At 39.6% G+C, this 27,580-nt stretch overlaps 2 protein-coding genes across 2 annotated transcripts; one reads left to right on the top strand and one right to left on the bottom strand.

Annotated features, from left to right (window-relative positions):
* Nucleotides 1-462: 462 nt before the first annotated feature.
* LOC134628448 (cytohesin-4-like) lies at nt 463-12,713 on the top strand. Its single transcript, XM_063475126.1, has 13 exons — nt 463-570; nt 3,001-3,083; nt 3,569-3,633; nt 5,317-5,383; nt 6,174-6,292; nt 6,485-6,565; nt 8,115-8,227; nt 8,507-8,655; nt 9,184-9,295; nt 9,507-9,583; nt 10,088-10,159; nt 10,266-10,420; nt 11,700-12,713. The coding sequence occupies exons 1-13, from the start codon at nt 552-554 to the stop codon at nt 11,803-11,805; spliced, it is 1,218 nt and encodes a 405-aa protein (XP_063331196.1). The 5' UTR covers nt 463-551; the 3' UTR covers nt 11,806-12,713.
* Nucleotides 12,714-16,662: 3,949 nt separating this feature from the next.
* LOC134628447 (protein FAM83F-like) lies at nt 16,663-26,835 on the bottom strand. The gene is made up of 5 exons (XM_063475125.1): nt 26,359-26,835; nt 20,162-20,329; nt 18,973-19,094; nt 16,883-17,607; nt 16,663-16,733 (listed from the first exon to the last, which is right to left on the bottom strand). The coding sequence occupies exons 1-5, from the start codon at nt 26,833-26,835 to the stop codon at nt 16,693-16,695; spliced, it is 1,533 nt and encodes a 510-aa protein (XP_063331195.1). The 3' UTR covers nt 16,663-16,692.
* Between the last annotated feature and the right edge of the window lie 745 nt (nt 26,836-27,580).

Genomic DNA, 27,580 nt, shown 5'->3' with positions numbered 1-27,580 from the left:
GGCTCACCTCATCATATGATAACATGATAGTAATGCTTTCCAAACTCGTCTCCTAGCTAGTTTTTTTTTTTTTCAGCTTTGACGTACAGAAAACACTCAAAGATTCAACTACATAACAGTGGAAGATATCTGCAGCTATCTAAGGCCCACAAAGCTGTGCAACAAAAGGACTTTTTTTCTTTTCTTTTCTTTCTTTTTTTTTTTACATCTGTGTTTTACCCCGACTGTTTATGTTAATATGCGTTTAAAAACAAAAATGGAAAAGTTGACTTCTTGTATCCTGAAAGGAAACATGAAAAAAGACCCTCTTTGATCAAATTAAATCTCTGACAAATTCGTTTATTAACCGTTTTATTTTGAAGGGTGACCTGTTTGCGGACTCATGTATGAGCGGTATTGTGACAGATGGGGAAGAGGTGGGGTTGAAAGACAGCATCCACTTCATTCAGCTGTTAATTCACTGTGTGCCAAGGCAGCCTGCGTACCTTGATACATCGACTTTGTTTAGCTGTTTTTGTACTGATTTTTTTCCCCTCTATCCTTGGATATAAATGACTGATTGCCAAATGGGTAAGACTTGGTTTAGTTGCCTTTTTATTACTGATTTTAATATGTATTTATTTAGTTAATATTTACAGAGAACGGAATCGTTTAAATTATTGGTATTTCAATGTAGGTGTGATTTTCAGAGACTGTCACTGGATATTTAAAATTAAAAGGCTCTTTCATGCAATTTACCTTCATAATTTTCTTTTAGTATACTCCTGATGTGTGATACTCTTATTATAAAGACGCTTGACCTTATGACATGAATTGGATCTTAAAAAGTTGCCCAGCTGTTTTATAGGGAAGCTTCAAGTTTCACACTGTCATGTTTCGAACTAAACAGCTGTTATTTGAAGACAAATCATTAGAAATAAATACTGCTATTCCTGGTGCAAACCTTCAGTGCATGCTGAGAACAGCTGGTGGAACGTTTTAGTGATGGTACACTTCAGCATATACCACTTCTCACTGTTTAACCCTGTGGTCATACATTGTGGTTCTCAGCAGCTGAAATGGGGAAGAGACTCATATTCACATGCACGTCACCGACTGTAACATTAAAAAGGAAGTTGCAAAGATGCCTAAACTACTTTAAAACGTAACTTAAAGTCAGCGGTTATTTTTCAGATTGGTAATTCGGTATCTAAATTACCTAAACAAAGGCTCCAATGATTTAAGCATGTCAGCTTTGTTGCACAAGATGTGTAAAGGAAGGGTGGGGAAGTGGAAGCGCTGTGGTCACATCATTAACAGCAAACAACATATCTCTACAGGAAGTATTGGCAGTTAGCAGTCTTTAACTTTAAATATACTAAAAAAGATTTATTTTCTCAAAGGATAAATGTTTAAAAAAAAAAAAAAGGTTTTACACATTCAGTATGGCCTGAATGCTGCTGAGGAACCACAGAGTTCATACACTTTGCTTTGCTTATCATGACATCTCATCATCTATGCTGATGATAAAAATATGTTGCTTTGTTGTTGGTTTTTTTCTTAAGTAATGTCTCTTCATTTTCAAAAATCTAAAAAACAGGTGTTTAATTTTGTCTTTATGTGTGTAAAACACAAATTCAGAGAAAATTAAATGGAATTTGCTGAGAGAGGATGTTGGGTAAACCACCAAATGGTATGACGCTTTTGTTAATGATTCATTTTTAAGCCAAACAGGAGGTCAGTGCTCTTTTAAGATGATGCAACTTCGGTGAGCTGCAATGGAGCTGCTTTGCAAACTGATACTGCTACAAATAAAGCCTCAAAGACAAAATTCAAAGTGCACAAAGAATTAAAAAAAAATATTTGTGCCTTACTAAAAATTGACCTTACCTTGATATTAACCCTGACCCTTGAATATGTGAAGGCGGGTGACACTGGCTATCATTAGACATGTTTCTACTGCAGAGAGTTGTGAGTTGGCATGAACATTTATAGAAATGGTAATAGTAATGGTGCCTCTTTTTTGTTTCTGAGGCTTTGCAGTAGTGTTTCAATTATGCTCAGTTGTGGGCGTAGGAAAAGGGCTGTTCAGTCCCAAGAGGACCCTCGTACAGTTGTGGCTGTGAGAAAGTCTAACCCCCACCTAAGCTGGCCGCAGCTTCTTCATGTTTCTGTCACATTCAAGTTTGTAAAATGGAACAGGAGTGAGGCAAATGAATGTGGTTGTTGCTTTGCTGTTTATTATGTGTGTTTATATGGCAAACCGATGGCCATGTTTGAGTTTAAAACTTATCAGTACTGATCCATACCCAGAGGTATTTCAAAGACACTCGGAAGCAGCTGTTTCCAGTGGAGGCGCCTTTTTTCTCCTCCGGAGCCTGGTTTGGAAATTCTCCTACAGGTGCAGACAAAGCGCAAAAGTGTGGGGGCTGCTCTAAAAGGGGCCCTCAAGTTTCCCCAGTGGAAAACAGTCTATCACTACAATGTGAAGATGAAGGAAACTCTGGGTCATTAAGATAACGAACCCCTGTGACGCAATGACCACATGAGACTGATAATTGAATCTAAAATTATAATACGTTAAAATATTATCTATAACCGAGCAAATTTCCAAATACTATTTTCTTCCTTAGAATTAATGATCATTAAAAAAAAACACTTCATGCTATGGCTCTGTTTCTGTTTAACGGAATGGAAATATGAGAAAACTCTCCATGGATTTGCAAGTGTTTCTGTTTTCGAGAAAAATATTCACAGTACTGTTTTGTGGTGACAGAAATCATTCATGAAAAAACCACAGCACCTGTCTCACATATCTTCCAGAGAAGCCGTCTTCCCTGTGTTGTGGTTGTTTTTAAATATACTCCACATTTTCAATATGCAAATTATCATTCAAATTATTCAAGAACAGCTCCGTTCTGCGCATTTGTTTTAGAGTGGATATTGTTGTATTTGAAGAACTTGTTGTTAGAATTAGAATTCCTCAGAATCTGTCATAATTTTGTTCCACTGTTTGTTTAGTTTCCTCAGATTTTACACCAGAAGAGAAGATGGAGATCAAAACCATCAAGACATATAAAAAAGACCTTCTGGATGATATCCAGGTAACCTGTATACATATACCAAGCATGTCCAAGGTCCAGTCCAGGGGCCAATAACAGCCCTAGGGCAGATTTTATATGGCCCCTCGCTCCCACCACCACAAACAGAATTAATAAAGTGTCATTTGTCTTTTCACCTCATGGTAGCAGCACCAGTTTAAAATGAACCTGAGATGCATCTTCAGCAGATCTTTATGTTATTTTACTCCATGTGTAAATGAAAAGCAAATTTATTTTGTTAAGGCTTGAACACCTGATCACCATAACAACAATTCTTGCATTATTAAAAAAATAAAATGTGAAAAAAGAAGCATAATGTTTAAAAAAAAAAAGGTGAGAAGGATTGGGGGCCCCTGGGTGATCTTCCATTAATATGGCACTCTTATAAAAAAAAAGTTAATACAATCATTGCTTATTTTCGTGTTTTCGTGTTTTTCATGTTTTTTAAAACAATATAAAATACTTTTCTTTCTCTCTGTCTTTTCCAGAAGTTAAAAATGGAGATAGACAATGTGATGGCAGAAATACTCAGCTTTGAGTCAGCAGAAGAAAAGTAAGTAGTTTTGTTGTTTTTTTTGTGCAAAATGGGAAAAACCCTACACCTGCATCATGCACGGAGGTTTCTTTGTCGTGTATTTAGAACACCTACACAATGCCACTGCCAAAAAAACATGTAAATGTCCTACATGACTCAGTGACACAGTGCCTTTCAAACAAGTTTCTCTACTTCCAATGATTACTAACACTTGAAAAGAGTTTTCCACTTATAACATATTGATTAGCTATTTTTTTGACGAGAAAACTGTTTTTTGTTTCACAGTTGTGGGCAAAATTATGCAACACTTTCCCCCTAATTACAATCACTGATCCAAACTAGGCTGATTGTCAGTAGAATGAAATTCACGAAACGAAATGTTTATTGTGCATCAAATGTGCCATATTGTGCAACTTCCAAAGATTTGAGGCAGATGTAATTTCGTCATATTTTGCTTCCAAAGAGCCAAACTTTTCCAGTGGTTCTCCAGGCTTTCTGAAGGCTTTTAAAGTTTTTCATTAGACATTGGCTGCTTTTTCACTTATTCTCTGTCCTGTCCCATCATTAGTCGACAACATGGCATATCTCAATTCAATTCAGTTCAATTCTATTCTCTTCTATCTATATAGTGCAAATTTACAACAACAGTTGCCTCAAGGTGTTTTATATTGTAAGGTAAAGACCCTAAAATGATACAGAGAAAACCCCAACAATCAGGGAACCTTCCATGAGCAAGCACTTGGCAACAGCATGAAGGAAAAACTCCCTTTTAACAGGAATAAATCTCTGGGAGAACCAGGCTCAGGGAGGGGCAGTCATCTGTCACGATCTCGGCACGGCATGCATCATATCCTTAAAGCAATTTGAGGAAACTGGACAAGTAGAGGAAAAAAGAGGAAGTTGAGGGCTGAAAGACAATCTACAGCAGATGACAGCAGAGTCATGTCCTTAAGAAATATGAAAAAAAAAACAAAAAAAAAACAACTGACACATCGACTACACTGACTATCTGCTCTTTGGTGAAGCTGCTTCAGAAATGGTCTCAGTGGAAGCGTGTCCATCAAGAAGCAATTCTTAAGGAAGGGAAACCAGGAGAAAAGACTCGGATTGAAAATCAGTCATAACAGATCTTATGGAGCAATAAAGTCATAGTTGAAGTTTTTGGTTCAGATTGTAGTCAGTATGTATGTAGGAAATAAGAAAAGAGGCACAGCAATGAGTGTCTACAGCCATAGTGGAGGCTCTGACCTGGTTTGGGACTGCATTTCAGACAGGGGTGACAGATTCTTTTGAAAACTGTGGGAATTATGAATGCAGAAAAGTATTGTCAGGTCTTGATCGACCATGTAATAACATCTGGAAAGTGCAAGTCCCAACAAACTGACAGTGCAGTAAAACAAACCTGGATAGAAAAATATACAATGAAGCACTATCATTCATGAATTGGCCTCCACTGAGACTGGACCTCAACATTATTAAAGCAGTTTGGGATCATCTTGATAAAGAATGGAAAAAAAGACAGCCAATATCCAAAGAGGAGCTTTGAATGTCCTTCAAGAAGGCTACACATGCAATCCTGTGCAGTTGTTTTGCACCGAGCATGTGTGCAAAGAAAATGAAAAAGAACAAATGTAAGACTTTTGTCCAGCTCATTCAAGATGTCTCCCACTGACATTTTTCTCATTATTGTTGATTTTTCAGCAAAGCAATAGAGAAAAACAAACAATTTGCGAATGGGAAGAAGAAATTCAACATGGACCCTAAAAAGGTAAGCTGGATCAACATACTCAACAAGGAATAACTTTTGTTTATTCCTGAAGAATTAAAAAACAAACAAACAAAAAGCCTCTTTGCATTTCGCTGTCTGAGCTTTTGCAGCTGAGCACCTTCATCCAACACAGCAGCTTGTGTATATCTTTCATGTCTGTCATACTGAAGGGGCCGCCGTGTCTGTGAACAGAACAGACACCCTGGCCCACACCAGAGTTTCTGTGGTTTTGCTTGGAGGTCAAAGTTATGACTGCTGTGCGTGCAAATGTTTGCAACTACTGATACAATGAATAATTCTTATCATGGTTTACTTTCTTTTTTGTTTAGCTTAACTTTACTACAACTTAATATAACTTGACACACTTATATAACAGTGTTCCACTTTAAACCATAGGCAGTCTAAAGTAATATAAACATGACAATCAATGTGTAATCAATGTTGGATTACAAGAAGAGAATTAAGGCAGCATGTAGCTGCATGCAGGCAATAACTAAATGCTAAACATTGTTTTCCTCTTCAAGCACAGTATCGAGGAGAAAGAGGAAGAGATAACTGAATTTAAGGAATTAGGATTACAGATGCTGTGAACTTGCTGTGTTTTACCACCATGAGATGAGATCATTGTGAAAGTAGAACACATTAGCCACAGCAGGCAGCGCATGTGTTCCTGTGCATATTTTAAGTGCTATGTCAGAAGCTAAAAATTCTCCTTACCTGTGCAGTTTTAGTGGTAAGGACAAACAGAGCCCAAATGTGAACTTCTGTGAAATGATCTGCTTGCTTGCAGGGAATCAATTACTTGTTGGAGAGTAAGCTGCTGGATGGAAGTGCTCAATCCATCGCCGAGTTTCTCTACAAGGAAGAAGGACTCAACAAGACAGCCATTGGAGAATTCCTTGGAGAAAGGTGAGTGAGGCAAGGGAGTGTGCAGACGGCAGTAGAAGGGAGGCAATGAGGATGGGAGTGAAGGAAATGAAAAGGTGTAGAATCAGAGTGTGAGGAGGCTAAAACAGAGGATAAGTAAGGATAGGGCTTGTATGGAAAAGGTGAAAACCTTTCTTTTGTTTCATGCCTTTTCCCTCACACTCCACCCCACAGGGAAGAACTCCACCTTCAGACCCTGAAGGCTTTTGTGGAGCTGCACGAGTTCTCCGACCTCAACTTGGTCCAGGCTCTCAGGTCAGCCCCTCTTCATCTGCTGTCTCATAAACACAATTTTTCTTCATGATCATTTTACAAGGATGTTTACATACACATATGTAATAGTATAATGGATAACACCAATAGGAACCTGACTAAATGTAGACTTGCAGACTTGACCTTTAAACTGCTAAACAAAGACAAAAGGCCATAGAAGGACATAATTGAAGTTTAAATGTACCTACATGGTAATATTTGCACTTATTTATGAGCAAAAACAGAGAAAAAGAGTAATATGTAATCAGAAAGCCTTTCCACAGTCACTAAACTGTAACTGTTATCAGACAAGCGGCAATATATAACTTGTTCACAGTGTGGACAGGCCCAATGTTCACTCAGAGGTATCAGGAGCAGGAAAATTACTCCAAACCTTTTGCTACAGAGACAGGCAGATTTAGATTGCAAATGACGACGGTGGTATGGAGGAAAAAAAGTATTCCAAAAGTATTTGTAAAATTTTGATTTCCAAAGAAAAGGGTATTGATCAAAAATGTTAAGATTGTGTAGCAAATTAAAATGTCCTTTATCCAAAACAAAAAAAATGTATAAGGTTAGTCATCATGGTGATAAATACTCAGGATGGAAACAGTTATTTACTGTTGTTTACTATGCTTCCAGGCGTTTTGACAAGTCAAAAAGAAAAAATCTACCTAATGTTGCACGGTAACAGTGATGTCATCTGGGTTATCCTGTCTGGTTATCCCTCCTTTCCTTGACCTTGTTAGGATCAAGTAAAATCAACCTTTAAAAGGAATTGACAAATAATTTTAAAACAAAAAGTAAAGGAGAAATAAGAACCACGGTGCTTAGAGTTTCACCCTTTCATTTTACAGCAGCTATTTCTGACACAGGTCCGCTCTAAACCACATTGTTCTAAAGATACATTACATCTGAAATGAGTTCTTACTGTGTTATTTGCAGGGCACAGACACATGGAGAAGCCAGTGAATGGCTTGATTCCTTTAGTTATTTGATCTACTTCAATGCCTGACTGTATAAAGGCACCCATGACACAAACTTAACTGACATGTAAAATGAACCTAAAAAGAGGACATAACCAATGCAAATGCGAAACTATATTTTCATACAGCTATTTTGATGGAGAGCACTTCTCTGAACTCATGTAACGAGCCCTTCCCACATGGCCACAACTCATAATGACCAAACTTGACAAAATTAGAGTATATTAATAACTTTCCCTGATGACCAAGCAATTCCAACCCAAGTGTTGAAGATGAAATTTGTCAGAATTTCACAAGCAGAACAGCCAAACTTGATTCTCACATTAAATGTAACCTTTCCTGTCCTTGTATGCTGACGTTAACATGATATATAGATGACTCCACCACAGGTCACACTGACCGATCCGCTGTTAATCAGTCCTTCAGCACAAAAAGCAGCTATAAAGTCCAGACTTTGAGACTTGCTACAGACAGACAGTGCGTCTCCTGTCTACTCGCTGATAAACAGCTTCACGTGTATTGTTAGCATACTGAGGTGTTCTGCCTTTGCGGTGTGTATGTGACAGACAGTTTCTGTGGAGTTTCCGTCTGCCTGGTGAAGCTCAGAAGATTGATCGTATGATGGAGGCCTTCGCCACCCGCTACTGCGACTGCAACCCCGATGTCTTCCAGTCAACTGGTGGGCTTCAATATGCATTCTATATTCATACTTCCTGTTTGAACTGTGTGTCAAAAACAAGACTGTGTGTGAGAGAGCGGAGGTTTTGTTTTTTTTAATTACCACACCATCTTTGTATTTTTGATATTCACGTCTTCCTTTCTACTTTGTTTTTTTTGTGCTTTCTCCTTGTCACTGATTCTGTATTTTTCTATTCAGTACCAAAAATGCATATGTGAAACACTGGCTCAGGCTTCCTCTTATTCTTTGTGTGCGTGTGCATCTTCCTCTTAACACCAGACACGTGCTACATCCTGTCTTTTGCCATCATCATGTTGAACACGAGCCTTCACAACCCCAACGTGAAGGACAAAACCACTCTGGAGCGTTTCATCTCCATGAACAGAGGCATCAACAATGGAGAGGACCTACCCAATGATCTGCTGTCGGTGAGAACCTCTCAAAAAACAATCACAGCGCCCACGTAGACACCAAGAAGCAATTACCTAAATGGACACACAGCTAACATTTTAGCCTCTGCACATACATACCACACATTTTCAGCTCCCTAGTGATGTAAAAGAAACGGCTAGCTCATATTGTGAATAATAAGAGGAAGGTGAACAAGAAGAGATTGTGTTAAAAGTTGGTTTTTTTTAAGTCATTGACTGGTAAACGTCAAAATGAAACAGAAGCTAATAATAATATTATTTATTACAGTATTTGTAACAAAAAGTAAAACCACACAGTTCCTTTTCTCCTCGAGAAAGTAATACCTGTATTTCATAGTCGCCACTAATGTGGAACTGAAACACACACAGACATGAAAACATCCAGGTTGCTCTCATGCCAATCTTCCACCGACAGGTCAGTCGAGGCCGTCAGCGGGTTACAGGAGGCTCAGGATCATATTTTATATTCACCTGCAATTCATTTAATGGTTGCATTTCATTTCATTTCACTCTCTCTACGCACAGAAACTGTACGAGAGCATACGCAACGAGCCCTTCAAGATCCCAGAGGACGATGGGAATGATCTGACTCACACCTTCTTCAACCCCGACAGAGAAGGATGGCTCCTCAAACTTGGTAAAATCCCACCCAGAAAACATGCTTAAACAGTGGACTTTTTTTATGTTTTGCCCCGCTGTGTGGCATCACATCTTAGTAATTTGCTACACAAACAGGAAAGTACAGAGGAAGCACGGAGAGAATGACCCAATACTGGAAGATTCTCATGTGTGCTTGCATGCAAGTGACACAATATCCCCAACCAATTTTTGGTGTCTCTCTATTTCAGGAGGTCGGGTTAAGACGTGGAAGAGGCGATGGTTCATTCTGACAGACAACTGCCTCTACTACTTCGAGTACACCACTGTAAGGCCTCTATCAAACTCATCATGCTGTCACTGTATATTTGTCCTTCTCTTGCTGTTGCTAAGCTCTTTTGATGAATCAGGTGAATGGCATCATAGGTGGTAGGGTTTACTCAGTTTTTTTTACATATCACTGACATCAAAGTTGTAGTTATGAAAACCTAACTGGAACGTAACCATAGAGACGGTTGTGCTGAAAACGCCCATGTTTTATTAAGTGTCTTTTTTTTCTTGCCTAATATTACAGATCAAAATGACACATTAATGCCTTTAATCTTTGAAGATTGACCAAATTCTCAGTGAGTTACGTAGTATTACTCAGGCTTTGAATAGCAAAATGTAATTTTATTTCCAGTAAAAGTGTCACTTAATAATCTTATATCAGGTATCTATCCCTATCTTTTCTGCCTCCGTTTTTTTTCTGACATTGGTAACATTTTTTTACATTTTTTTGTTTTTTTACCCACCTGACTCATCAATAAATGTCTTTTGGATCTGCCTGTAGGATAAAGAGCCCCGAGGCATCATCCCCCTGGAGAATCTCTGTGTTAGAGAAGTGCATTACCCTCGTAAACCGGTAAGATCCTGTCAGCTGTTCAAGCAGAACACAAACACATCCTGCAAGTTGATAAACTGATAGATTCTCAGAGTGACTTTCATGTTGATGGTCTTGCATCGTGTAGTACTGTCTGGAGCTGTACAACCCCAACAGTCGAGGGCAGAAGATCAAAGCATGTAAGACAGAGACGGATGGCAGGGTGGTGGAGGGGAAACACCAGTCCTACACAATCTGTGCCTCCAGCGCAGAAGAGAGAGATTCCTGGATTGAGGCCATCAGGTCAGACCACACACACACACACACACACACACACACACACACACACACACACGCACTTACACGCACTTCTTTCAATTAGGTCAATGAAGCTGAATATGTTCAGCTATTCACACCGGATGTTCGCAGAACAGCCAGTCTTATCTCATTACTTGCTAACAAAGTTGTTTAGAAAACACACATTTGGTGCCTGGCTATTTAGAGGCAGCGCTGCAAGTACAACACAAGCACACAAAGGATTAGCATTAGTGCTGTGCAATATTGCGAAGTTTTGTATCTAGAGGGCCACTATTACAGATACTAAGAGCAACACTAAAGGCAGCTTATGTAGGCAAGAGGAGTGCAGTATCACTTATGAGATGAATCATCACCAATTTCTGATGCTGAACACATTTTAACGACCAATACGTCACTGTGATTTTTACTTCTCATAATAATTAAGATAAGAAATCACACTTTTTCAGCTTTTCATGTATTCATGTAGGCTGTAAATAAAATAGATTTGACAGTAAACATTAAAAGTTTCAGACAGTTTTCATAGCACTTTGCAATAATGTCTCAATATTAAGCATGTGTAAGGTGTAAGTAAGATATTAGCAAGTGCTTAATTCGTCATTCATATATCATTACTCCTCCTTAGTATGTCATTACAGATTTGTTTATTTATCCATGTGTTATTGTTACACCATGTAACTATGTACAGCTATTATTCCCAGTAATAATCATAATCATTAGTCATAATAATAAAGCTATATTCATAAATGGCATACTAAAGAGGAATAATGATGTATAACTGATGAATTAAGCACTTGCTTATACCTCAATAATGCTAAATAGACATTATTATAAAGTTCTGCTGGTATTTGGATCAGTCTCCCACTCTAACCACTAGTACTTGGTTGCAGTCATGCTTGTTGCTGACTCTTCTTTTAGCTATATTTTTGGTTTTCAGCAGTTTCGGAGAGAGTCTCTCTAATGGAAGATGCATGTCTTTGTTCACTAGTGCCAGCGTTATATATCTGACTCATGTAGCTTTAGTTTGAAATCAGCACCCTGGTGCATTTTGGAACAGCAGCATTAGCACTGAGGACACTGCTTTAAACCACTGAAATAATAAACTACTGCCTATACCAGGATTAATCCGAATGCCTATTGAAAATGTGTTCTTCAATAAGCCAAGAGCAATACATAGTTATGTATTGTTATTTAACTGTATATTGTTATATAAGCTTTTGTTAACCTCCTATAAGCTAATGTCAGCCTTTTTTCTATCTTCAAATAGGGCAAGTATCACCAAGGATCCGTTCTACGACTTGGTCTCAGTCCGTAAGAAAAAGGTGATACACCAAACTCCCCAGGACTCAGCACAGCAGGATCCGACCTCGTGAATGTTCAGCTCACTCCACCGTGCACTGTGGATTGTAATTTCTTTTGAAAATCGTTTTAACCACCCTGCAACAAAGGGCAATGGAGGCTTCAGAAACACACTGACGGTGGTGGTTTAGACTAAAAAAGAGACTTCCCTTTCCACTTCTCCTTTCATAGACTGAGAAACACAGTGTCAGGGGTGAAAAAATGACTCATTTGTGTTGTTCATGGCATCAGCATGGCAGGCCAAGGAGCGCTTGGCAACAAATTCTCTGGGCCCACGCGAGGAGATATCTCGGTTTAAGTTAACACATTTGACAGTGTGTGTTTACTGCACTTGTTTTCCTCTCTGCAGTGAGAAGATGATTCTTTTGGTTTAATTTTCACCTAACCAAGTATCTCAGCTAAGGAAGAAAAATTAAACATGTGATGTCTCAGCAGTTCCTTGAATGCTATTAAAAGGCGCGTGTAGGGCACAGCGTCTTACTCAACTCAGTTCTCATAGTGCTCAAAAGCGGACATTTATAGAGTGACTTTATTTCTGTCTGGTGGACGGCTTTAAGTTTTACTGCAAATCCATTGGTGGGTATGGTGTTATCTCGGTGACCTGTTGAAGTGTGTAGTTTGTACAGAATCATTTTCACGTATGTAAATATGTTTTTTAGTTGTTTGGATCTTATACAGTCACATCAAATGCATGTTAATACACAGAAGCGTGCCTATGTTTTTGTCATGTAAATTGAAAGGACAGTGCAATAGGAACATGCATATTATATCCGCTTTGTAACAAATTTACTGTGTAAATTGAAATCATTTAACCATTCATTGTGTTTTGAGTCAGTCTGTATACTGCATATATTTGATCACTGTAAGTACTGTATTTTTTATGCTCTCATGAAATGATTATTTAATTAAAAAAAAGTGTTTATCTGTGCGTTTGTATTAAAAAGGAGGATTTTGTTTTCATACTTTGATCTTGACAGCTGTGTTTTCGGTTGAATGCGCACTGAAACCATTCAGCCACACCTTACTTCCTCATATTTATTTTGTATGCTGATATGTTTGGTTTACATCCTTGGGTGAAGCACCTAAAACCACCTCTGTGGTTTGATGTGGCAGGCTTGTCGTGTACAGAGGTTTAGGAACTGTGTGTGAGAATTTTGTCAAAACCATCTTTTTCATGGCCCAGATTTAAAACCATGAGCAACAAGCTTGATGATTCACAACCATAAAACTTGTAAATGACTCTCCTGTAACAAGCAGCTATTCTATCAATTGTTTAGACTTTTTTCTTTACCTTTGGGCCGCTTCCTTTAGGAGTCATCGTAGCAAATGTGCCTCACCACATTCATAAATCTTCCTCCTTTTCCTCCTGCCTGGCAGCTCAATCTTCAGCATCCTTTGTGCACATGTCCGAACCATCTCAGCCATGTCTCTCTAACTTTGTCTCCAAACTGCTCAAACTGAGCTGTCCCTCTGATGTGCTCATTTCTAATCTAGTCCATCCTGGTCACTCCCAGTGAAGCTCTTTTACAGCTTCATTTCTTCCACCTCCAGCTTGGCTTCCTGTCTTTTTGTCAGAGTGACCGACTCATCCTTGCTGCTGTATTTCTTTCATAAATGACCCCTGACACTTGTCTCCACCCACTCCACCCTGCCTACACGCTCTTCTTCACCTCTCTTGGGCACTATCCATTGCTTTGAATGGTCAACCCAATGCATTTAAACCTGTTCTCTTCATTACAGCTTCTCCTTGCAACTTCACTGTTTCACCAGGCGTTCTCACACACATGTATTCTGTCTCACGTCTGCTGACTTTCATTTCTTTTTTCTGCACAGCATACAACCAGGTTCGCTCTGGGGTGGCTGTAGCTCAGGAAGTAGAGCAGGTCATCTGCTAATAGTACCCCTGGCTGCTCCAGTATGCATGCCAAAGCATCCTTGTGCAAGATACTGAACCCTAAGTTGCTCTCTGATGCGTTCATCAGAGTATGAATATGCATGAATGTTAGACAGCCAGAACTTAAGCATATGAAAAAGTGGGTGAATAAGGCATGTTGTATAAAGTGCTATATAAAAATTTACCATTCCACCTGCTCCCTATGCTCACTTCAGATCACAGCATCGTCTGTGAGCATCATAGTCCAGTGTAAAACTGGAAACAATTCAGATTAGTACTTAAAAACTTATCATTAGAATCTAACATATAGATTATACCTATAGAATGTGGAAATGTTTATTATGTTTACAACATAATATTGTTTGTGTTGTACTCATATGCTTAAACCAACAGGTGCATTTTGACTTCATAGCCAAGGCTTCGGTTCACAGTGCAGGCTAAGTAATGACAGGACTGAATTCTGGTGTAATTATGGTCAAGTTCCATGAGTTTGTCTTTAATTGTAATTATTAGTGATTGCAGAAAACTCAACAATAAATTAATACTGCTTCATCAGTAATTGAGATAACATAATGAATATGCAGAACGTCATATTTAGACTTGTTGTTATGGTTATGATAACGTGCATCCCTTCAATCTTTGTACTGAGTAAATCAAACATTTATGTTTACATCAATCTATGAACATCAGCCTCGTGCTCAGGGCATAATGCAAAAAAGCAGCACTCTAAATCTGCACACCTGAATGGACTGAAGTGTCTAAATGTCTGTTGAAAACAAATAAACACGAAGGGCTTTAAAGGAAGCATGAATACGCAAGTGACAGGAAACAATGTATTTTCATCCTTGTGCACTGGCAACACACAAAGTGTGTGAGAACACCTCTTCCTGCTGCAGTCTTGACTTCCTGTTTTATTGCTTTTAGTGTTACACCAACCATCAACCCTCCCACCCCCACCCCGAGCCTAACCTCCCCCACACTACCCTCAACTCAGCCCCGAGTTTGTCATCAGGCCTGTGGTTCCTCTTTTTCTTTCCGAGTGGTTAGCAAATGCTAACCGATAAGAGAACCAGAGGGAGAAGCAATGGCGGCACCCAGCGGACGGGTTATGTAATGCAGTCACCAGTTTTTGACCCCTCATCCTAACCCTGTAGCAAGTGTATCATATTTTGTAGATGGCTTTTTTGTGAGTTTTTCAAACTTCTGCATCATTTATAAGTCATAAACTGCAACAACAGCAATAATTTATGAATTATATGGATATATGTATACAAAATAAAAAGTAAATTGCAGATGTAGCAAAAATATTGTATGGAATTTTTTTTATTTTTTTCAGAAAGCTCAATAAACACTCATTTTCTGCATTTGCAAAAAAAAAAAATAAAAACAATTTTCTGGCAATTATTTCATGGTTCAGACTTTGAAAGGACAAACTATAGACTAGTACTTGCGCATCACCACTAGAGGGAGCAGCACTCAAATTTATGGCTGGCGCTCGTTTAGAGATTTATACTTATGCACAGTTTGATGTTTTTTTCTGTATTGCTGCAATTTTTTCTTACATGACAATTCCTCACTTCAAGAACTGAATAAAAGGCTATATTTATTACAGAGTTGCAACATAAAACAAAAGGTATGTAATATTTAAACTGTAATCTGGGCCTAAACTCATTCACTGTCTAATAATATCCTGCTTTGGACTGACCATGAGTGGCTATCAACCTGAACTGTGGCCTGCATTGTGAAGCAGGATTTCATAGGTTCAGTGTCCATCCTGGGTTTTCTGTACTATGAAAACACTTCTCTTCTTACTGGGGTATACTGCCATAGTAACCTAACCTAACTTGCAGCTGGATTAGAGATTATTACAGGTATGAAATCACCGCTTTCTGACCAATTTGTTCCATATCCATTCCTGGAAGATCCTGTGGAGCGTCTGTGCATGGACTGTAGGAGTGTCTGAAGTTTTTCAGTTTCCCCAAAACGCAGTAAGAAATATAGATTATTAAACAAAACTTTATTCCTTGGGGGGGGGGGGGGTTTGTTTGTTTTTTGTGTTGGTTGCAAACATTTTGACAACTATTTTACTGTGCTACCTATTTGTAGTGGACGCTGCATGTAGTCAAAGTCTGAGTTTGACTTCTGATTTTATATTTATTTATTCAGACTCAATGACAGAGCTGTGATACTTGTATGTTAACTCGCACTGGTGCCAGCTTTCCTTCCTTGATTCAAACAGGCTAAACTTTATTCATACTGCAGCTCTCTTCCACTCACACTGAACTATTTCAAGCACACAAACGTCCATACAGAACATTCAATACTGAACTACTGTACACAGCTTTTCATTTAACACATGATCACACTGCTGCTTTGTCTGTAGCAGCTGTGCTGCTTTGAGCCTCTATCATGTGCTTAACCTTCTCATATTTTATCTGCTCCTGTGTTGCAGTACTTATCCATCTGATTGGTGAGATGCTGTCAGCACCAACACCTTCATGCAAACGTTCGTGTGAAAGCATATCTTGGTTACCGATTTAAGGGTAAGTGGACCTATGTAATGGAAGGACACCATGGTTGTGCTAAACATGGTTTGTTTGCATGGCTGAGGTGAATGTGTGTGGTTAAGAGCGACAAATAACCCCATATCTGGTGGGATTTAAAGTTCCCGCTGTGTTACATTTGGCTTGATCTCATTCTCACTTTGATCCACCTTAAAACTATACATTCAGTGTCCAGAAGAGAAGAACCTGGAAGCTAACAGTGTTCAAAGCAAAACAGGATGAAAGTGCTCATAACGAAATCTCTTATTAACCCACTCTGCATTCTAACATATCATATAAAACTTAAAACTCATTTATTGTACATTTGGCACCAAACAAGAAAATGACTTTATCTCGTCTCTCTGTGAGACGCTGGGTAAAATTCTTCAGCACAATCAAACGTGATGTTAATGTTCATGTGACTAAAGTCATTGTGTGTGACTCTTCTGTGGAGATGGGCAGCTTCAGCTCACTTTACACCTTCCTTTATGTTGACTTTTTAAACCTGTCAGGAAAAAGAAAATAGAGAAATGATTACATTACCCTCAAACCTCTTCACATCACTCAGGTTAGATTACAGGTTATAATTCATTAGATTAAAATGTGTTCATTGCAGATTTAATCTTCATATACAAGCTAATATTCGTGACTTACTCATATTGTCATGTGAGGCATTGACAGTTTGCTCAGACATTGACTTCCGTCCCAGTCTAGACGGCTTCTTACTAAATTTGGATGGAGATAACACAACCACTTCGCAGTTATCCTCATTCTCCTCATCCTGTTTAGTTTCTGGGGGTACAGGTTCCGTGTCAACAGGAAGTTTATTCTGGGATTTCCTCTTAAAAAGTCTCTGCCTTAGTGTGGGCCGGCTTTTTATGTCTGACTTGACTCCATTTGTCCTCTTGAAGCTTTCGCCTGGGGATTCTGCCGGCAGTGGACTCAACCGATCCATCTTCTCGCTGCTGGCCAACCGTGGACTCCCTGAAGCTGCCTCCTCTGTAACCTCAGGCAGACCTGAACCCCTCTTGAGTTCGTGCAGAGATCCTGTTGGACGGGGAGTATCCCCAAACGCTAGTGCGTATTTAGGGTTGTAATATTTGTGTGCTGGGACCTGGATTTCATTATTCCGTGAATCCCCTAAGCTAACCTGGAAGCGGGATGTGGTTGCTGCTAATGGCGGGCGTTTGGTACTCGGTTTAGAGCGAACTGTGGAGGCCACGTGGGCAGCAGGAGGGCTGACGTGAAACTCTTTGTAGAGGTTCATTTTCTCAGAGATGGCATACAGCTCACGGAAGTCCCGGTCAAAGAAGTCGACTGGCTGTCCCGTCATCACAGTGATCATGTTTCGGTCCATGAGAGACGTGCACCAGGAGAAGCTGGGAGAAAACAGCATTAACAGTTAGGAACGAGCATATTCTCTATGGAAAATCTTTGTGTCTCTAGCACAGTAAGCAGGTATCAAACAGACTACAACCACATTCCTATGGCTTTGATCATTATTTTTCTGATTAAAAGCATTAGCAGTATCATTAGCATGCTACCAGAACAAAGTTAGTTGCTGACCTTTTTAGTCCAGGCTAAAATATTTAAACAACTGCTAAATGTACTCCCCTAAAATGAGGTCACCCATGCTAGCATAACAAGCTGCCTATAGAGATCATCTACAAAAGTCCGAACACAAACAGAATAATTAATGTCTCAATCCTAGACAGAATTTAGCAGTAGCTATTGATGGAGCCTGTCATAAAACGAAAGCTACATTTTGTACTCAGGCTAGAAAAGACCAGCCTGATCGATAGCACAGCAAGTGATCTACACGGGCATGCCCAAAGACAGACAAGTTAGGTTGACTGGCTGAATGTGTGTGTGTGTGTGTGTGTGTTCACACACACACAGCAGTCACTTGTGAGGACACACAACCCGGTCCTCACATTTTTGAAGGCATTTAAAGGCATTTTTGAGGCTCAAAATGTGGTTTTAGTGTCAGGGTTATAATTAGGTTATGGTTAGGTTTAGGGTCAGGGTTAGGGTTAGGCATTCATTTTTAATGGTTAGGGTTAGGGTAAGGGGCTAGGGAAAGCATTATGTCAATGAGGGTCCTCACTAAGATAGCTGAACGGGGTTGTGTGTGTGTGTGTGTGTGTGTGTATGTGTGTATGTGTGTATGTATGGATAGATAGATAGATAGATAGATAGATAGATAGATAGATAGATAGATAGATAGATAGGTGTGTGTGTGTGTGTGTGTATATACACAATCAAAAGTAAATCAACCGTATTCAGAAAAGTGGATAAGCACCTGCTTATCCACTTATCTAGCTGCATGTCTCTTCTGACCAGATCGCGCTACACTTGGTGCTTTGTTAGAATTTAATGGAGTACGACATGACTCAGTGCACGTAATGGCACAATGAAGCCACTAAAATGTTAAGCGTGCATGGTTACAAGAATGCTGCTGCAACTGCCAATTAAGAGACACAAGCATGTCTTTACAGTAAGTCTAAAAATAGAATTAACACAAATGGCATCAGAGTGATTATTGCTCTGTTAAAAGAGAAAGTGAAGAATTATATCCAAGAATGATGAAAGTATTCAGAGACAGTCTGAGTCTTTCACTCACATCATTTGACAAAAGGAACCCAGGTTGTCAGTCTCTAATCTTATACACAGCGGCAGATAAAATTACTTAAACTCAGATTATTAAGTTTAATGGAACATTTTGCACAATATTTCCTCCTCACCTGTAGGAACCAAAAACAACTTTGTCCCCGTCTACCAGCATGTATTTATTACAGAGTGAACCAGGCAGCCTGCCAAACGACAAATTGAAACCAGTTCCTTGAAGTGTTCTGGCTCTGATGTTCTGCAAGGACACAGGGTCAGGATGAGGATGAGAACATAACCAACAATGTCAAGACGCAGGCAGTTTAACAATCATTTTGATGGAAGCAGCACATAGTTTGATTTTTACAGCCATACTCTTAAAAATCAGTCCACCCAAACCTCCTACTGGTTGCCTACGAAATATGTGGCTCAGCAATCCTAGCAACTGATTCAATCATACAATCTTTAAGGAAGTGATAAGATGTTGTTTTACTACTATTGACCAATCAAGTTTGATGGTCTTGGGCCACATCTAGATATACAATCAGCTGAAGAGGACAATGGAGCCACATCAGCTGAAAGTTAATTTTAAAACCACTGGGGAGTGACGATTTAGCCTTTTGTTAGCTTTTTAAATTTTATCTCCATTCATAATCACACAGTAATTATTGATCAGCACATGAAACCAGTTACGTTTTGATTGAAGTGCATTATCGAGATAACTCCTGGCTACACCTGAACCCCAAAACCTCCTACAGCTAAATATGGAGGAGAAGGATACACTTGAATGCTCTATAATAGCTGTCCTTTCCAATTCTGTTACTGATTTTGTGTGAGTTCAAGACATAAGTGGAAACAATTAATAATTTAACTAATGGGACACTTCTATGTATAACTGCTTTAATGCAGTGGTGAAAATAGCATGTCAGATTTGGTCATTTCATTACTAGGATGGGTGTTATTTTGTACCTGCATTCACAAAGTTAACTATTTAATGATGGCACTGATGCACTTTGAAATTCTGCATCAGTGATGAAATCAGATTTTTCTGTGATGTCGCCATTATTTATATCAAAGTAAAGTGGGATTACAAGACTGCCCTTCCAGTTTAGGCAATATTCGACAATGGTTATTGGTTGTGACATGAATTATTGAGTTGAATCAAATTATTGAGTTAATTTATTTAAACAAACCAATAAAACAATCCATGACCCTCTGAATAACTGAACCTACACTAGAAGATGCAACTCTTTAAAATAAGCTCAGATTATGAGGTTATTATTTTTCTCTGCACGGCTGATATACTGTCTAAAAGTATAGTCTTACCCGAAGGTGTTGTGAGCCAATCTGCAGCCTGGAGCACATGTCCAAGAAGTGCGGCACACCATGTTCATCCAACAAAATATAAACAGGCACCATGCGACGTGACGCTGCATCCATCAGGTCCTGTAGGATGTGGATGTCTGTGAGGATGTCCATTACTATGGCGATCACCTGCAGGAGAAATAAGCATTAGTATTTTATATCCAGCACCCAAAGGGCCTGAGTTCAATTCCAAAGCCGGCCGGCTGGGGCATTTCAGTGTGGAGATTGGTGGTTCTCCCCGTGACTGTGTGGAGTACTCTCCAAAGTATGTGAGGATAACTGATGATTCTAAATTGGCTATAAGGGTGAATGTGAGCATGAACATTTGTCTGACTCTTTGTGTTATAGACTGCCACAGGTTTTTTAACCCCTTACAGCATTTTAAATAAATAACCCCTTGGCAGAAACAAAGATGAACACACTGCACCAACAAGACAGCAACGTAGAGAGAAAGAAAGTGTTGCAACATTTGAGAAACCTGAATCTCAGCTCAAGTTCACTGTCAGCTACTCCTCCATGTTACCTCTCTATAGGAGGATGGGACAAAAATCAATGCATTGCTTGAGGGCAAAATGACTCCAACAAACCTAACAAAGGAACCATGAGGTGAAGCTAATCTGTCTAGCTGAAGCACTTTGCCACCTGTTAATACACCAACCTTGAAGGCACTGCTGGGCCTTATGAAAGAGTCTTAGCTGCTAGTCCAATAAGAGTGGGGGAAGCCACTGTGTTATCCTTCTGCTCTGTTCCACTCAGACTGACAGATCACACAGATAAAACCTTGTAACAACAAAATAAGATCATCTGGGGAATTTAGGTCTGTCACTGTCCCATAAAGCTCTTTCTGTTCTGTGAGTACGCTGGAATTAGTCGAGGAGGTACGTCCAGACAGAAGACCTATCCTCTAAACCACCTTGTGACTAGTACAGAATCACAAAAGTCTTGTTCTTCAACACGTTCTGTCATGTTTGCCCACAGCGACAGAGTGCTCTTCAACTGGAAATAGTTTTAGAGACTAAAACAAGCTGACCAGTGGATTTATTAATAGCACAATGTTTCTACGTTTCTCTAATGGTTTTCAAGCAACATTCAATGGTCACATGTTGTTGTTATGTGCCATGTTCATTATTGTGTCCATTAACATTTTACATTGGGGTTACTACTGCCTTGACATGATATATAAATCTTTTGGTTTACGTTGCCTGCAAAGGACTATGAAGACAGGACTAACCGTGTATTTATTGTTGTTGTTGTTGCAGGTGTGACAGTGAAATTCTTGGCAGCTTAATATTCACATACAGCCCACATAATTTAGGCGACAAGCTGTAACTAGTTAGTATACTGTGCAGAGGGCATTTTCTTCTCTGACAGGTCACAGCATGAACTGTTGACACAGTGGTTTAATCTGACATTGTGCTTACAGATATATTCCTATTCTTAAGGCTGATCTAGGAATCAAAGTGAAAAAGCCACTTAAGACAATTAATTGCTTTGTGCTCAACACAATTTGGAAATGTCTTCCTTAGGCTAAATTCCTATGATGCATCCTATGATGCAAAAAGTGTTGCCAAAAGGCCACCTGACATCTGCATATCAATCATTAAAGGGTGTCTTTTTATGTAAAGCATAGCCAAATACTGAAGTCCGTGTATGTGCAAGTATAATCACTGTGAGCTCAGGCTTCAGAGTGGTCAGTGTTTATCCAACCCTGACTTTTCTGTGCTTGTGAAAGGAGGAGCGTGTAAACCTTCTTAAGTACATTAATAAATCATGCTCTCTCTATATATACTCTTTAACAACAAAGAATACAAGGACCAGCCGTCTCTAAGCCGAGTTTCTCATATTGTGGATTAACAAAAACTCCAGTTGAAGATGGTGGAGGGCTGTGGGTAACTGGTTAGCAGCAAGCGGACTTGAACAGTGTTGCTGTCACAGAGAGACAGAACAAACAGAAAAAAAGGGACACATAACAGAACACTCATAATTTTCTAGCAAAAATAGTTTTTTTAGTGATGTTCTCGATGGTAGTTTCCCTAATACAGGTATCTCAGGCACACAGCTGTACCCCCCGCCACTCGGATAACCCCACCAACCTGCAATCAATCTGAATGAAGCTGGCTTAAAGGCAAGTGGAAACCAGATTTGCTGGTTTCCTCTTGTTTGTGTTAGTTCTTTTCACAATAAAAGTCCTTGACGTATTACACATTGTGATTGTTGTACATACCATGGTTTGCAGAAGTGTGTCGAAACACTTTAAAACTAATTTTAGGATTGCAATAAAGTTTTACCTTTGATCTCAGTTATAAAAAGGACAATTTCCTTTCAAAAAATATTTTCTTGTTAGGCTATAATTAAAACAGAAAATGATATTCCCCTTATCAAATAAAACTTGTTTTGGTAAAGAACATTTGTGAAGCTGATTTTGTCATCTGTGCACTATTTGGATGAAGTAAGCAAAATAAAAAAATGACATTGGGTAAGTATCAGTAACATCTGAAAAGTGAATACATTATTATTTTATAATGGTACTGTCCCATTAAACATATTTTAATTCAATGGAGGAAAAAATGCACAGGCACACAAACACAAAGAAGGAAGACAGAGTGCCACAATAGAAAAAACCCCAACTACTAACAGTTCATTGAAAAAAAGGCTAAATAATTACACCATGTACATTTCACACTTATATCGACGTGAACATGATATACAGAAAAAACAAACATAGGTTTCAGCCAATGACCTTGTGTCGGTGTGGGTCTCCAGGATACCACCAACTACAGATGACAGGGGACCTGCATGTCTTTATGTCAGGTGTAACAATCCTGCCTTTACACCCTTCACCCTCTCCCGCCACATCACACAACCAACTCCCCCTTGCCAACCCCTAACCCATCCTTTCTAACACCTGACCAACTCATGAGATCAGAAGGGCACCAGCCCTAAACTGTGTGTCTCCCTCTGGCCTCAAAGTCTGCACTGACCAGCTAGCCCCCATCTTTACACTGACCTTAAACAGATCCCTGGAGCTATATGCAGTCCCCTGCTGTTTCAAGCACTCCAGTCATCGCTGTCTCCAAGAAACCCCCTATAACTTGGTTAAATGCTGTAGAGCTGTCGTCCTGGTGTTGACATACCTGCAGGACATCACAACCTGCAGAAGGTCAACTAGTGGAATCGACCTTCTGCAGTTTGCTTTCCAGTCAAACAGGTCAGTGGACAATACCATCAATATAGGTCTACACTAGATCCTGCAAATCCTCGGTTGCAGACCCATCACACCCTGTACACAACCTGTTCCAACTCCTGCCCCCTGGTAGGCGCTACAGAGCACTGTATACCAAAGCAACCAGACATCTGCGTGTATATTATACAATAGCCCTTATTCCATAATTTTTTCAGCACATATGAATATGCCTGTGTCACGTTGCTGTTGTCTGCCCTGCCTGTTCTGTTTACACTGAGAGCAAGAAAAAAAGTGGAGCCTAATTTCTTGTATGTGTACACAAACTTGGCCATTAAACCCAATTCTGATTCTGCCTCTGAATAAATCAGTACAACATGATCACTGTTGAGTCAGATTTATGAGAAAAATACCTAAAGGCACCATACTAAAACACAAGTTTTATGTAAAGTCCACACAGCCCAAGGGAGGGCAAAAAACAAGACATGGTCCTTTCAAACATGAATGGACATGTTACGTGCAAGGCAGAGGTGGAGAGTATGGAAATGTTTATTATTTTACTGTTTCATCGTCCTTGAAAAGCAAAGTCATGGAAAAAATGTCTCTTTAAATCTGCAACAAATGTTCCTCTGTTAGACTGAAAAAAGCCTGGTGTTTCCACTCATAGTCTCACTACAGAAAAATGCTGAGCCAACCTGAAAGCTCAACAGCAGAGATACAGGCTGAGACTTGAGGACAGTTAGGAATCAAAGCTAGATCATCATCATCCCATAAGAAAGAAAAATGAAAGAATCACTAAAACAAATAAAAACCAAAAACTAAATCACTGTTTGCATGCAAACAAGTTAGTACCTGAAGAACTGGTTGGTCAACATGTGTTATCTTGAGTGCTATTTTTGTAAGAATAGCTGCTTGTCTTTTTTATGTACTTTTTGTACCAATCCTAAAGCACCTACTGTTTAACTGTTTGTCTTCTTGATCTGCCAAGTTTGGAAAAGACCCAAAGGTCTTGGTATGGCAAATTGTGAAAAGAGGGAGTGAACTACTAAACAATGTCTTACTTTATCAAATGAAAGAACAGTAGGCAGGGCAACCAGGAAACAAGGTAGTGTGTCATTCTGTTAAGAGCCAGAGATCCTGTTTTTACTACCTCCACTACCTGATCTCTACCCAGGAAGAAGGAAAGGGGTGTTGTGAAAGGGAAAGACCGGGAATTTCAAAGAAAAGCTGAGAGAAGTTGCACAATTCACAAAACCCAGAACGAGTATGCGACATGTTCCTGCAGCCCTCCCTGACCCACTTTTAAAGAGAAATACTAAGGAAGCGAGTGCACAGCAGAGCCTGTCACTGCATTGTAGCCTGAGCACGGAACAGATGACTCAGCGTAGATCCGGCATCCTATGAGTAAACATGACTATCACCAACTCACATTTAAAGACCCACTTCAAGCCTTTAGTTGCTATGTGAGGAGCTATTAATCACTCAAACTGGTGTTCACCCCTCCCTGACCCCTGTGGAGCTAGCTCTACGGGACACTGCAAAGAGCAGCAGCCTTGTAGTTTTATCAAACTACAAAAAAAAGAGCGTGGACAGTGGTTTCACATTTCTTTTCCGGGCTTGAGTTTCATGATTCTGAGCCCTCATTTTAAATAAAAGCTTTAACGTTTCCCACACAGAGCCTTTTTAACTGGAACAAATTCCTGCAGTCTATCTAATGAAAAACATACACAAGTGCTGGAGGTTGTTAGAGCACCCTGGATCCATTTGTTACACAGTTACCACCCACCTATGTTTGTGTATGTATTATTATTGTCAATTTTGCATTAGCTACTGCCATTCACAGCAAACAATCACCTGCACTATTCCCGCCCTCCACCTATTCTCAGTCTCATTTGGGTATTTTCGTATGATCATAGTTTGCAAGCCAAATTATCTTTTTTAAAAGAAAAAACTAACTAAAAGAAAAAATAAATCATGCCTACAGCCATAACCAAACTAGTCTTTTGAGTTCTGCATTCTGAACCTGCTTGCCTCTTTTTCCTTCAGATCTGTAATTTTATTAATATTGACCCCACTACTTGAAGATTGTGAAGCTCATTTTTATGACAGTAGTAAATAGCCTAGCATGCTGTGAGCGTAACTGGAGGAAACTGAATTCCAAAGGGTGGTAAACGGATCGTACCATCCTGTCGAGGCTGAAACAAACAAGCAAAGCTTAAAACTGTGTCTTCCACCCCCATTTTACACTCTCACACTCACTCTTGACTTACAAAACACCCACTGTTGCTCCTCCACTTTAGGCTGTACTCCATCACTACCATCAGCGCACCTGTCCAAATATCGACAGTAGTGATACCTACCTTGTTATTAGCTATAGATCAATACCATGTTTCTATCCTCTAAGTTCAGTATGTAGCCAACTGAATTGTGTTTAATTCATAATTTTGGGGAAATGTAAAAAAAAAAAACACATGTAAAAATGTGTGAATCTTTTGTGTTGACCGGCACACCTATACTTTTTTGTTTACATAAAGCACATGTAAACAAAAAAGTAGCCCAAAGTCCTTTGGAGATGCATTTACATCCAGATCTAAAACAAAACAAAAAAACTGCTCATTACTATAATGACATCTCTCATAATGATACATTGCTCTTCACTACATGTTCAATGTTCAAAGTATCGGTATTGGTATCAGCTCTATTTACCAAATTCTGGTATCTGATCGATACCAAAATTTGCAGCATTGGACACTTGTCTTCTAACAGGCAATTAATCTTTACCTACTAACTACCTATTAGCAGAAATGTGATTAATTGTCGTAAATGTACTCCATATTTTTAGTATTGCCCATGTTATTGGCTGTATTTAAAGTACTATCATAGACTAACATAAGACTATGATCGTTATGAATTTATAAGGATACCCGTTATTAGCCATAAACTTTTAAACAGGTTGAATCGGACCCACACTCCTCACCTTGCTAGCCTCTTGGATGAGCCGTCGCACCACCTCCTTAATGTGCGGTCCGTTGTCTTTGGGCGGGTGTGTGTGCACGGAAACTCGGGTCACCCCTTTAAAATAAGCCCCGCTGGGCCACCCGATATCCAGCGGCGGCACCTCTGTGTCCGACATCTGGGGCCAGTAGGTGGAGTGGACCCCTGAATCCGCATCGGTGCCGGTGGCGCCCTGCTCCGACCCGGAGGTGGATGCCTTGCTGTCATCCCCTGAGTCGTACGGTCTGAAAGTGTTCGTTAACAGCTTGACTTCCCTGGCAGACAGAAAGTCCTTCGTGTTGTCCTCTTTAAGTCTTGTTTTGAAGGCGCCATCGCCCTCCTTCAGCAGCAGTTCAATAGCGGCTCGCTGCTCTTCACTGTAGTAAAACTCCGGCTTGGTCTCCGGGACTTTGACTCCTATGCGCCCGTCCTCCATAACCGTGAGCTGGGATTCGGCCATGGTGGCTTTAGCGGTTTGCACCAATAAAGGTCAGAAACTTTCTTAACCCCGAGCAGGGTTTGCTGAGTGACACCTACATACAGGTAGACTACAATAAAACTGGGAAACTTTTCTCACCTGACCGGAATTCTCACCGAGATTGAGCCGAGACTTTGGACTCTTCACTTGCCATTGGAATGATGAAGACGAGACACTGCAATGGGCGTTAACGTCTGTGAAAACCTTTGTGTAACTTTCGTTTTGGAATTTTCATTGTGGAAGCCCAAATCATACCAAAACACATCCAGAGAGTCTTAGAAATGAATATGATTAATAATATACATTTTTAAATTTAAAAGTGAGGATGAAAAGATTTCTGCTTTCAGTCAGATTGACCAAATTACACACAGACATTGAATGCACCACGTTTGTCCTGAGAGCTATAGAAACACGTACTCTGAAGCTATTGGGAGTTTTCTTTTCTTTCGTAGCAGCCTTGATAAGGTCAGCCCAGGTAATAAACTGAACAAACACGCACTTTATATGTGGGCCAAACAAGATAAGCAGTGTCATATGCCCTAAATAAAGTGAAACAACTTCTGGGGTCTATTTTGAGAATGTCTAAAACACATTTGTGTTGTTCTTAAAATACTCTGGCCACAACCGAATACTGAAATACTGGAATATAGATCTGCTTTATTATTAGTATACGGTACATGACACACAGGAACTTTTACTTTTAGACTTCAGAGTGTCCTAAAATGCT

This window comes from Pelmatolapia mariae, linkage group LG6, assembly GCF_036321145.2.
Source record: "Pelmatolapia mariae isolate MD_Pm_ZW linkage group LG6, Pm_UMD_F_2, whole genome shotgun sequence".
NCBI lineage: Eukaryota > Metazoa > Chordata > Actinopteri > Cichliformes > Cichlidae > Pelmatolapia > Pelmatolapia mariae.
This window is presented reverse-complemented; position numbering and strand designations above follow the sequence as displayed.

Excerpts from the sequence above, each read along its gene's own strand:
- LOC134628447 (XM_063475125.1), bottom strand. The coding sequence starts at position 26,835 with ATGGCCGAATCCCAGCTCACGGTTATGGAGGACGGGCGCATAGGAGTC. Across the intron at positions 20,330-26,358 it reads TCATCCAAGAGGCTAGCAAG|GTGATCGCCATAGTAATGGA; the intron begins GTGAGGAGTGTG and ends TTTCTCCTGCAG. Across the intron at positions 16,734-16,882 it reads TGCCTCACATGACAATATGA|GTTTAAAAAGTCAACATAAA; the intron begins GTAAGTCACGAA and ends TTTTCCTGACAG.
- LOC134628448 (XM_063475126.1), top strand. Across the intron at positions 6,293-6,484 it reads GGAGAATTCCTTGGAGAAAG|GGAAGAACTCCACCTTCAGA; the intron begins GTGAGTGAGGCA and ends TCCACCCCACAG. Across the intron at positions 8,656-9,183 it reads TACCCAATGATCTGCTGTCG|AAACTGTACGAGAGCATACG; the intron begins GTGAGAACCTCT and ends CTCTACGCACAG.